The 12,799-nt window shown below is 44.5% G+C and overlaps 1 protein-coding gene across 1 annotated transcript in view; it reads right to left on the bottom strand.

The window, feature by feature from the left end:
- Positions 1–12,073, bottom strand: part of rassf5 (Ras association domain family member 5) — a 63,768-nt gene extending 51,695 nt beyond the window's left edge. The window contains exon 1 of the mRNA XM_078420240.1: positions 11,541–12,073. Within this exon, the coding sequence (XP_078276366.1) occupies positions 11,541–11,973 (433 nt within the window). The 5' untranslated portion in view covers positions 11,974–12,073. The remainder of the gene's footprint in view (positions 1–11,540) is intronic.
- Between the last annotated feature and the right edge of the window lie 726 nt (positions 12,074–12,799).

Here is a 12,799-nt window from a genome sequence, read left to right as displayed (position 1 = left end):
TGTATTGTCAGATTTTTACTAAGCTGCATGCAAACGTAATTTCACTATACCTAGATACATGCAACAAAAAGGTACCATTGAACCAACGGGACATCTTTTAAACTCACAATGTGCGTGCAACACCCTCATGTGACATAAGCAGCTGGCAGCTTCATAAGTACGACTATGAATTTAAGACTATGAATCTGCGCAAAAACCTTGAGTTAAAATTAGGGAAATAAAATGCAGAACTCTTATGTTGTGGAAAATCCCAGGCAAAGTTAAATATGCTCGAGTATAAATGGGGAATTTAACTAAAACAGAGGCTAAAAATTCCACCAGCTATTTTTGCTTTATCACAGGAAAATTTGAAATGACAGATTCCCTGAATGACAAGAGGTGCATGGTTCTCGGTGCTGCAATCAGGTCCCTGAACAAATATCTGCAATGGAATTTCCATCACATTAATTTTGAAACATAATGTTCCTTCTCCTCTGCAGTCAAAAGGCAACACTTTTCAATTAATTTTTTTAGTTCATGGTCATATATATATATATTTTTTAAATACCTCATTTCTGCCAAATAGAACAAAGTAAAATAGAAAAGCTTTGTTTTTCACTGATAAGCTAGTTAACTTGCTGCACAGTATGTTGCTCACTAGTATGCTATGATAACATTTACAATGATCCCAGTACTTTGAAGGGAAGTGCTGAAAATGTTAGCACGTATGTTTCAGCTTGTCCAATTTCAACTCTAGCCACACACCTACCCATGTTCCCGACCCTGGTTATCCCAAACCCGACACTGACCCTGATCCCAGATGCACACCAGCTCATGCTCCCAATGATGTGTATAGAATTGGGAGGTCATGTTGCAGTTGTATAAGACGTTGGTGAGGCCACATTTAGAGTATTATGTTCAGTTCTGGGCACCGTGTTATAGGAAAGATGTTGTCAAGCTGGAAAGGGTACAGAGAAGATTTACGAGGATGTTGCCAGGACTAGAGGGTCTGAGCTATAGGGAGAGGTTGAACAGGTTGGGACTCTATTCCTTGGAGCGCAGGAGGACAAGGGGTGATCTTATAGAGGTGTATAAAATCTTGAGAGGAATAGATCGGGGTGATGCGTAGTCTCTTGCTCAGAGTAGATAAATTGAGGACCAAAGAACACAAGTTTAAGGTGAAGGGGAAAAGATTTAATAGGAATCTGAGGGGTAACTTTTTCACACAAAGGGTGGTGGATATATGGAACAAGCTGCCAGAGGAGGTAGTTGAGGCTGGGACTATCCCAACATTTAAGAAACAGTTGGACGGGTACATGGAAAGGACAGGTTTGTAGGGGTATGGACCAAATGCTGGCAGATGAAACTAGTGTAGTTGGGACATGTTGGCCGGTGTGGGCAAGTTGGGTCAAAGGGCCTGTTTCCACGCTGCATCACTCTATGACTCTATGTGCAGCTAACATAACAAATATGCTGATCAACAGATTGGAGATCCACCGATAAAAGGACTAAATGTCCAATAAATGAGCTGGATGCCAGACCGTCGGGATTTCCAAGCAATTGGAAACCAGCTTATGTGCTTTGCTATACATGGTTTCCAAGAAACACCTTTTAAGACAGGAAAATGGAATGATTGTGCACCATTAATAGTTGCTGATGGAAATAAAGGGACATGTAAAGAAGTCAGAGAAAAGGAATTGAACGTTGGATTTCAACAAAAAGATGACAATTTTACATTTTACTCACTTGGGGACTAGAAGCCAATGCAGGTCAATGAGGATGGAGATGATAGTGAAATGAACCTCAAGTGTTTGGTAAAGTGGATGGAAAATGGGAATCTAGTCTGAATAAGATTGGGATAGTTAAATGACACACGCTTCAGTGAAGTCTTCAATGCCCAGATATATTTCATGATTTAAATGGAAGGATAATCACTGCAGCCTTAAGCACTGACTGAGGAAGAGGATGGAATATATGCTGCAAGCTGATGGCAGCAGTTTTGCTTTTTTAATGTGCAGCTAGAGGACAAACGTTGGCGTTCAATCAACTGTGAATCGGATAAAAATAACAGAAATATCCAGAGGTGAAAAGGTAAACCTTTTGTCATCAGTCTGTAGGTAAGGAACAGATGGAACTAAGAACAGATCCTTGGGGGGAGATTCATGAAAGTGGGAGAATGAATTCATTCATTCCACAAAGCTGGAAAACAGATGGCTGTGTGGATGAGAGTATTACAGAGGGGTTGTGGAAAAGAAAAGCGATACTTTAGCATGCCAGCTCAACACCAACCAAAATGTCACCTTTCCTTTTTCTCCAGAAATGCTGACTGGCCCGCTGAGTTACTCCAGCACTTTATGTCTATCTTTCCCAAAACAAGCACTCTCCTCTGACTTCTGCAAGGACAAATGTTACCAAAAGCTGCCTTGAAAAACTGCAATATTCTCTGTGGAATCTCGAGATTTCCTTGCCTGTGACCACTCAAAGAGTGGAAGAATTCTCTGGGAAGGCACTATAAAACTTATTAACACGAAGGTAGCCACACACCAATAGCTAAAGAAGTACAGAACCTCCTGAACAACTCTTGCCCCTGGCCTGCCAAGTATCCCCGGCCCTTCCTATGACAGACTCCACAGTTCTGGATTAAAAACAAGTCATCCTTGAATTGGAAATAGCTCATATTTTCAGAATTCCTGGCACATCTTGGCATAGGTACTGACAACAGCCAGTTCTAGGAAAACACAGCAGATTTTGGGACTCCCGTGTGAATGCAGAAGTCCTGAACTTGCTGATCATGCTCTGCCACCCAAGTTCCTTGCAGCAATTTGGCGCTTTACTTGGCTATGAGAACAAAAGGCAAGTTAGTAATTTTTAAACTTATTGGTGTTTGCTGCAACATTTTTGCTCTGAAGTTTTTAATTATATATGTTTTTATAAATTGCTTTATGATGACTTATTAAAAACATGTATTCTTATGGAGGGAGCGCAGTGAAATGATTTGGAGTTAGAGGATCTGCATGATCACGTTGAATGATGGTGCAGCCTTGAAGGCCGAGTGGCCAGCTTCTGCTCCTATGGTTTATCTTTCACCTGCACACAAATTTATTCTACTGACAGCAAAGGTGAACTGTGACTCTAATGATGATTAACTGTGACCACCTTTAAAACATTCGATAAGGTATTCCATTCGAAGCCTGTTTCTGATGAGATTTGCACAAAATCATAAATCTCAAGCAAATGGTCAAATATAGACACTCGATAATCTGGAACCATAATATTTTTTAAATTATATTTGTGATGCTCTTAATTTAATGCTTACAATACTGTAAGTATTTCAAAATATGTATAAAATCTTAATTTCATCCCGCACATAGGAGTATTCTTGCGTTTTAATTGCTGACAGTCTGCTGCTTATTACTTGGAACACAGAACCATTTATAATGCTTCATTTGATTCAATTAAATCGCTAAGACCCCAGTGGAGACAAACCTTGTTGCGGAATTGTATTTGGCCTCCTCTCGCAGTATTTGGCAGAGACCATAGTTTACTACAAATAGCTGTTGACAGGCCAAATGATAAATGTCTGCAGCACACTGCTGCCACATCATTCCCACTCTTCCTACAAAGCGCACTCCCCATTGCAGCAGCAGTAAAGACACAAAGGTGCAGGAAATCCAGGGAGGGGGCAACACCATGCTCTCCTTTCTATCCCTGCAACCACCTCATGATTAACTAGCCCAATCAACTTCCATATTGGAAGTGACCCTGAACTACAAAGTGCAGACTGATCAAGGACGAGGGATCAGCTTAGAAATACGCTCAACAAAGAGGTTGAAATCTGGATCTAAATTCAGTGCCTGAAAGGGCAGTGGTAGCATAGATGCAAGGTACTTGAATGCACAGTCAATGGCAAGTAACCTATGGACCAAGGGCAGGTAAGAATTAACCCAAAGACCATATCTGGTTGGCAGACACAACGGAATGAATCCTCTGAGCCTTACATTTTGGTGACCGTACAAATATGATTGTCTACTTAGCTAACAATGACAGCACTATTGCTGGTACCAGATCCCCTACAAATAAGACCAGGTCATTTGCAAAAGGGGAAAATGCCACAAATCCCAAAGAATTTTAAACCGGTTTCCTAATGTCAATAGCATGTGCAATAAATACACTGTTGACTGAAATCTCTACAGTGCATGTTGTATACAATTGTAAAAAGATTTAGAATGCCATTGTAATGGCCCAAAGTCACTCAATTTGTTAGATTTGCAAATGTTAGTGGCCAAAGGTAGTATATCATAATGATATAGCACATTAAATTCTCAATGAGTGATAGGACAAAGGGTCATTGCCACAATTTCTCAAAGATGGGTCTACGCCAAGATCAAATACTCAAGGGGTTTGCACTTTCGTACATTTATCTGTTTCCTCGATTATCATTGAAAAATGTTTTCATTTTCATTTTACATCTTGTAATGCAGTTAGTTACCTGTAATATTTGGGTCCAATGAGCCAGACATGAGTTGACATCAGCCATAGCCTCATTCTATCACTAACATAAGGAACTATTTATTCCAACTATTCACTAAGTACTGTGCACGCACTCAAAGCTCAGTGGTCATAAATCCACATTCCCAGGACTTTTTAATTCTTTCACAAGATGCAAACATCACTGGAAAAAAACCAGCAGATTGCCCATTTCCAACTGCTCTTGAAAGCAGAGTTCCTTCCCTGAAGAACATGAAGGAACCGGAATGTTTTAAATAATAATTTTTGTATTTTCATTTTCCACATTATTCATACCATATAGGTTGAAAAGTGAGCATAACATTTATAAATACATTAGCGTTTTGTGCTGAATATGATATCTTAGACATGCCTATATTGCTGAACATTAATGATTTTGGTTATTAATTTAACCCTCAAAAGATCAAGATTATTTAAACTCACTTTTTGTTGTTTAATACAGTTTAGTGGTCATTATTGATTTAATTTAGCTGTCCTATATTATTTCTAATATTTTTGTGTAATTTTTCAAATGTTGATATATCAAACATCTTCTCAATTTAATCACAGCATCTGTACATGCAGTGGTAGCACTCATTTAGCAGCATAAACCTGGCTAAATGAGGAGAGATTACCTACATTGCTAGTGTGCATTATAGTTACAGATTCAATGTTTGTCAAGTGTTCACACGCTCACTTGTAAACCTTGGCCCTTCATTGCCTTGATAATTTGAGGTCTGGCCAACTTTATACCAGATATGCCAGCTTGTATCAGAAAAGAGCCAAAGACTAAACAAAATGTATCTGATAAATATTATAATAACAGGAACATTTCTAACTTGTACTCCCCAGGACAAAAACAATGCCAATTTGCCTGGGTCAAATTAACTTGCAGCATTGCAAGCAGGAACGATGTTGGCAGCTTTCATCAAAACCAACCTGTTTATCATCAATTTTGAGCCTTTTGTTCACTTTTCCCATCTAATCCTCTGCACCCTATTTTACGACTTCCCTATCTCATGAACCAGGACCGGTTCATTGGCAGTTCCGAAAATAAATATCTTTCATTTTGGTGTTTGTCTTCCTTCAGGTTTAAGTAACCGAAAAAACAACTGAGTAAAAACTAAATGTAAACCAATTGCATTAATGCCTTCTTTTTAAAATTTATTGAGATTTGAAACTCGGTGAAAATGCCAGGATTTATCATCCATCCCTAATTACACGTGAACTGAGGAGGCGGTTATGGCCAAGCACATGAGTCGATCTAGATTCACATATAGGCTCTATCAGGCAGGGACAGCAGATCTCCTGCCTGAGGGGGCCACATGAGTAGCAAGGGTGTTTTGTGTAAAGACACGTACACACACTGCTGAGTATGACACTATTCAATGTATAGACACTGAGAATTGATGAGGTTTTTTTTTTTTTAAACGATTTTTGTTTTGCATGTATTGTTGTCAAGAATAACATTGGTTTTGGGGGAAAATTCCTTCCTTGAAGCACATTCGTGAAGTGGATGTTTTTTTACTGTTTTCTGCTGGTTTCTGAGAATACAATAGACAATAGGTGCAGGAGTAGGCCATTCGGCCCTTCGAGCCAGCACCACCATTCAATGTGATCATGGCTGATCATTCTCAATCAGTACCCCGTTCCTGCCTTCTCCCCATACCCCCTAACTCCGCTATCCTTAAGAGCTCTATCTAACTCTCTCTTGAATGCATTCAGAGACTTGGCCTCCACTGCCTGAGACAGTGAATTCCACAGATTTACAACTCTCTGACTGAAAAAGTTTTTCCTCATCTCCATTCTAAATGGCCTACCCCTTATTCTTAAACTGTGGCCCCTGGTTCTGGACTCCCCCAACATTGGGAACGTGTTTCCTGCCTCTAACGTGTCCAACCCCTTAATAATCTTATATGTTTCAATAAGATCCCCTCCCATCCTTCTAAATTCCAGTGTATACAAGCCTAGTCGCTCCAGTCTTTCAGCATACGACAGTCCCGCCATTCCGGGAATTAACTTAGTAAACCCTCGCTGCACGCCCTCAATAGCAAGAATATCCTTCCTCAAATTTGGAGACCAAAACTGCACACAGTACTCCAGGTGCGGTCTCACTAGGGCCCTATACAACTGCAGAAAGTCCTCTTTGCTCCGATACTCAACTCCCCTTGTTATGAAAGCCAACATTCCATTGGCTTTCTTCACTGCCTGCTGTACCTGCATGCTTCCTTTCAGTGACTGATGCACTAGAACACCAAGATCACGTTGTACGTCCCCTTTAATTCCCAGTTGTCCTGATGGCATTTGAACTCATACCTCTGGACCAATGATTCAGATCATTAGCTGCAGGTCTGCTAATGTAACCACCTTGCCGTTGCACCACATAGATTCATATTCATGCTTTAATATTTATTCAGCACTTCTTTATAATCAGACCATTGATTAAATGACCCTGGTTCAGGTGATAACCAGTTCACAATGATAGACAATAGACAATAGGTGCAGGAGTAGGCCATTCGGCCCTTCGAGCCAGCACCGCCATTCAATGTGATCATGGCTGATCATTCCCAATCAGTACCCCGTTCCTGCTTTCTCCCCATACCCCCTGACTCCGCTATCCTTAAGAGCTCTATCTAGCTCTCTCTTGAATGTATTCAGAGAATTGGCCTCCACTGCCCTCTGAGGCAGAGAATTCCACAGATTCACAACTCTCTGACTAAAAAAGTTTTTCCTCATCTCTGTTCTAAATGGCTTACCCCTTATTCTTAAACTGTGGCCCCTGGTTCTGGACTCCCCCAACATTGGGAACATCTTTCCTGCCTCTAACATGTCCAACCCCTTAATAATCGTATACGTTTCGATAAGATCCCCTCTCATCCTTCTAAATTCCAGTGTATACAAACCTAGTCGCTCCAGTCTTTCAACATATGACAGTCCCGCCATTCCGGGAATTAACCTAGTAAACCTACGCTGCATGCCCTCAACATATTTAGATTGCACAATAGTTTATGTAAAACTTATCACACCTGTTAAAAAGATGATATCTGTTAAAAATGGCACCCCTAACTTCAGTAACTGTAACTACAGGAAAACATCAACTCATCCAACCAGGAAAGAGCAGCAAACTGGTATTACAACACTTCCAGGAACAAAACTGAAATCCAATATTTTAAGTATCAAACAGTGGGTTACAAACCTTTCTCACAAGGCATATTTATTGGCATGCTGCTAAATGGTCCTTGACAATTAAATACTTTACATATTTGTCAGGTCCCCTTTCTATCATTGTATTGCATGTCACAAGCTAAAATATGCAGTGTTCTTGCCAAATTTGTGAATGCCACAGGCAGACTGTCTTATTCCAGATGTAAGAGAAATAACTCACAAATCATACTTGTGCTAAGGAGGCTGTATATGTGCTCCTCAGACACTAATCACTTGTATCTCCTCAAATGGACTTCAGTTTGAGAAACAAGTAATTAATCCTTTGTTCGCCCAAGGCATTTTTGAAAATTTCATTGCTTTACCTGTATGGTACACCATCACTAAATTCGATACCAATTAAGGATTTTCAGATTAAACAATCAATAAACACAGACTACACAATGTTTTTTTTAGTCGGACTGCCATTTCCCATCCTCCATTCACTTCACTTGTGCCAAAACAAGACTCTGCTGCACATAATGTGCATCAAGACCTCTCACCTCTGGCATCCAGTTCAACAACGTTTAAAGTCATCACCCATGTTTTTGAATGCCCTTTCACTCTCAACTCTTCACCCTACCAACTCCACATCCTGTAGGATGCCAGCATTTCTCCCACATTGGCCTCTTGTCCTGCTGAGATTTATTTCCCTGCATCATTGACAACTGTGCAGTCATCAATCCATGCCACATCTTCAAGAATCTCTTCCCAAAACCTCTCCACTTCCCCACCGTTCTCCAACTTTATGATCCTCATTAAAACTTATATATTTGTTGTGGCATCTCTTTTTATGGCTTTGTATCACATTTTGTTCAACATCAATCAACGGGCACAATGGGATGTTTGACTACATTCAACACATTATATAATTGCCAGTTGGGCCGATTATTTCGATTATTAGCTATTCTATTATTATCAGCTTCAACAATGTAACAGAAACCTGCATTCCCCATCCTCAGGAGGCATTCTTTTGAACAGTTTGCAATTTAAGAGTGCTGTTGCAATATACATTGGGCCAAGTTAGCAGACCAGAATTATACAATGATTAGCAATCACATTAGATGAATGCTGCACTAAATGAGTTATTGAGTCTGGATATACTTCTACAGGTGCATTTTTGTAAATGAATACAAGCACACATATAGCTCTACCTCATGGGCAGTTCCATTAAGGCAGCATTAGCTCAACCACAACTTTTTTCAGGCCAGACCACAATCAAGTCTAATCAGCTCTTGCCCTCCCTCAAACCATTTTCAGAATAAATCAAAATAGCATGGTGCATCATCAATCTGTCACCTGTTTCTCCCATTTTACCTGAAGCTACATAATTTCTGCAGCAGGACATTCAGCAACATATTTTTCTTATTTTCGTTTTTTCCAAGACCTGGGCATGGTGAGAACCTATCAGCTAATCACTCATGACTGGGTGTGAAGGGGTGTTGCTCAGGAATGGAGCTGAGCAAACTGCAGCGAGCTGTGCAGCCACTCAGCACCGGAGTGAGATTCGGTGACATCGTGACAGAAGATTCCACTAACATCGTGGCAGGACAGTCAGAACCCTTTCTCCTAATGGGGGGAAATATCAAAGACTATAGGACATAGGTTTTAGGTGAAAGGGGCAAAATTTAACGAAGATGTGTGGGGCAGGTTTTTTTTTTACACACAGAGAGCTGGGTGTCTGGAACGCGCTGCCAGGGATGGTGGTGGAAGCTGATACGATAATGGCATTTAAGAGGTTTTGAGATAGGCACATGAATATGTTAGGGAATGAAGGGATATGGATCGTGTGCAGACAGATGAGATTAATTTATCCTGGCATTATCAAAGGACACAAAATGCTGGAGTAACTCAGTGGGTCAGGCAGCATCGTGGGATAGAAGGAATGGGTGATGTTTCGGGTAGAGACCCTTCTATCCTGGCATTATGTTCAGCACAGACATTGTGAACCAAAGGGCCTGTTCCTGTGTTGTACTGTTCTATATACCTGTGAGTTTTCAGACTGGAGGACCACAAGCATTTTAATGAATCAGCACCCTGAGTGGCAGCATTAAGTACCAGTGTATTGGGCAGTTGCTGACAGCTCTTCTTGTGGAACAGTTGTTGTAATATCTCAGGCAAAGTGAACACACGTACATACTAGACTGGGACATTTCAAAAGCTTAACGCCAGCAGCTGCTTTGTTACGGGAGCGACTGGTAAAATTAAACAACAGCAAAATTCTGCACACACTGGGAATGTGATATAAAACCAGAAAAGCCTGGAAATGATCCGTCAAGATACATGTGTAAAAAGAACATGTTTCATCTTAATTGACCCTTCATCAACCCAACTCTTTTTCTCCACAGATGTTGCCAGTCCTGCTGAATGAAGGTTGTACATTTACTGTTAGCAGTCCCTTAGGGACCGACAACAATCCTAGGGACTGGGGACTGTTATTGAGAGAGCAGCCATGATTGGATGGCGGAGTAGACTCGATGGGCCGAATGGCCTGTTTCGACTCCTATAACTTGTGAACTTGTTATTACTATCAGGCAGTCTCGAAATGTCAAGGATCATTCTGTTTTTTAAAACATCGAAAACATAAGCAATTTAAAATGATAAAGGGTTAACAGAAAAACATGAGCAAAAATTGTGATGAAAGTACTAAATTTAGTTGAAAACAATATTCTCGGTAGAAGATTCCACTGACATCGTGGACAGGCAGAGAGTTCAGGGCAATCCCCGTAAATAAAATTTAACTCATGAAAAACAAGTTAAAACGGTCTTGCAGGCTTCTCTAACATAAAGGATTCGTGGGTACGGGCTATAAGGAGCGTCGGAGATTGAGGGGAGACCTGATCGAAGTACATTAACTTATGGTAGACAGTCAGATCACCCGAGGGTGGAAGTCAAAGACTCGAGGCCATAACTTTAGGGTGAGAGAGGCAGCGTGTAAAGGAAGTTTAAATAGTTAGAATCACCTTCAACAAATTATAACCCAAGGAAAATAAGTGAATGGGACCACGCAGATTTCTCAGAACGAGCGGCTGGATTATTCGTCCTTTGCATCGTGGAGCCGGGAAAGTCAAGAGAGTGTTTAATTGTCAAATACACGGCGTGGAACTACTGAGCCCCGAGTGCATTGCATTGTGTGAGTCTAGTGTACGCCGGGTGCATTTTATCGTGTGGACCTACCGTGCCTCCGGGTGCTTTGCATTTGTGTCCCCCGTTGCATTGTATTGCATCGTGTGGGGCAATTTGTCCATGGGTATTCTGTTGTATTACTTGTATTATTGCCCACCCACCCCCGCACCCCCCAGGTACATTGCATTACATTACGATGCCCGCCGGGTACATTCCATTACTGTGCCCCCGGGGGGGGGGGATTGCATTGCATTACTGTGCCCGCAGGTGCATTGTATTGCATTACTGTGTCCCCGGGTGCATTGTATTGCATTACTGTGTCCCCGGGTGCATTGTATTGCATTACTGTGTCCAAGGGTGCATTGTATTGCATTACTGTGTCCCCGGGTGCATTGTATTGCATTACTGTGTCCACGGGTGCATTGTATTGCATTAGTGTGCCCCCGGGTGCATTGTATTGCATTACTGCGCCCCCGGGTACATTGCATTACTGTGCCCCGGGTGCATTGCATTACATTACTGTGTCCCCGGGTGCATTGCATTGCATTGCATTGCATTACTGTGCCCCCGGGTGCATTGCATTGCACCTGAACCTCCTGTAGACGCGGTTGCATTGCATGCCCCGAGGAGTAACCCTGCTGTATGCCGGCAACAGTGGAAGCGGAGCAGCACGGAGACTGTCGGCGGTGTGAGATGCCCGGTGCCCCGCCCTGCCTCCCCGCACTCACTGTGGCAGCGGACGGCCGGCGCCCCCGGCCCGGCGATGGCTCTGCCGCACAGGTCGCACCAGGTGTGCAGGGCGCACGGCCTGAAGTGGTGGCCCTCGCCCCTCTCCTCGGGCACCCGCGGGTCGTCGGCCTGCTGGAAGATGGTGCGGACATCCCGCGGCCGCTGGACACCCACCTTCAGCCGGAGCCGCCAACCTTGGCCCCCGGCTCCGGCCCCGGCCCCCGCCGCTCCCCCTGCCCGGCCCGGGGGCGACCTGGGGCCGCCGCTGTCCAGCCTGAGCGCGGCGCAGCGGAGGATGAGCTGGTCGGGGGGCAATCCGCGGGTAACCCTGCTGGGCCGGGGGCGCAGGCACTCGGGGCCGTGCGGGTGGCGGAGGTGGGCGCTGCCGTTGACCAGAGGCGGCGACTGGTGCGGGGCTGCCACCGTCTGCATAGCGATGATGATAGTGGTAGTGATGATGATGATGGTGGTGGTGGCGGTGGCGGTGTTGTTGTTGTTGTGTGTGGCCGCGCGCTGCTCGCTGCTGACCCGCGGCCGTTGGACGCGCGCCGCCGCCGTTGCCCTTTAAACGCCGCGCGAGCCCCGCCCCTCCGGCTTGGCCACGCCCCTCTGGTCCAGGTCCCGCCCTCTCACTCCCTCAGATAAACTCTCACTCACTCTGTCCCAAAGATGCTCTGCCATCCTCACTCACTCACTCACTCAGACAAACCCTCACTCACTCGGTCCCGCCGCACTCACTCCTCACCCTCTCGTCACTCACTCCCTCCTCACCCCCTCCCCACTCCTCACCCCCTCCTCGCCCTCTCCCTCCTCACCCACTTCACCCCCTCGTCACTCACTGCCTCCTCGCCCTCTCCCTCCTCGCCCTCTCCCTCCTCGCCCTCTCCCTCCTCGCCCTCTCCCTCCTCGCCCTCTCCCTCCTCGCCCTCTCCCTCCTCGCCCTCTCCCTCCTCGCCCTCACCCTCCTCGCCCTCGCCCTCTCCCTCCTCGCCCTCTCCCTCCTCGCCCTCTCCCTCCTCGCCCTCTCCCTCCTCGCCCTCCCTCCTCGCCCTCGCCCTCTCCCTCCTCGCCCTCTCCCTCCTCGCCCTCTCCCTCCTCGCCCACTCCCTCCCTCCTCGCCCCCTCCCTCCTCGCCCCCTCCCTCCTCGCCCTCTCCCTCCTCGCCCTCTCCCTCCTCGCCCTCTCTTCACTCCCTCATCACTCACTCTCTCTTCACCCCTCCCCACTCCTCACCCCCCCCTCACTCACTGCTCACCCC

Source organism: Rhinoraja longicauda, chromosome 24 (genome assembly GCF_053455715.1).
Source record: "Rhinoraja longicauda isolate Sanriku21f chromosome 24, sRhiLon1.1, whole genome shotgun sequence".
Taxonomy (NCBI): Eukaryota; Metazoa; Chordata; class Chondrichthyes; order Rajiformes; family Arhynchobatidae; genus Rhinoraja; species Rhinoraja longicauda.
Note: the sequence above shows the minus strand (reverse complement) of the source record. Positions and strands in the feature narration are given on the sequence as shown.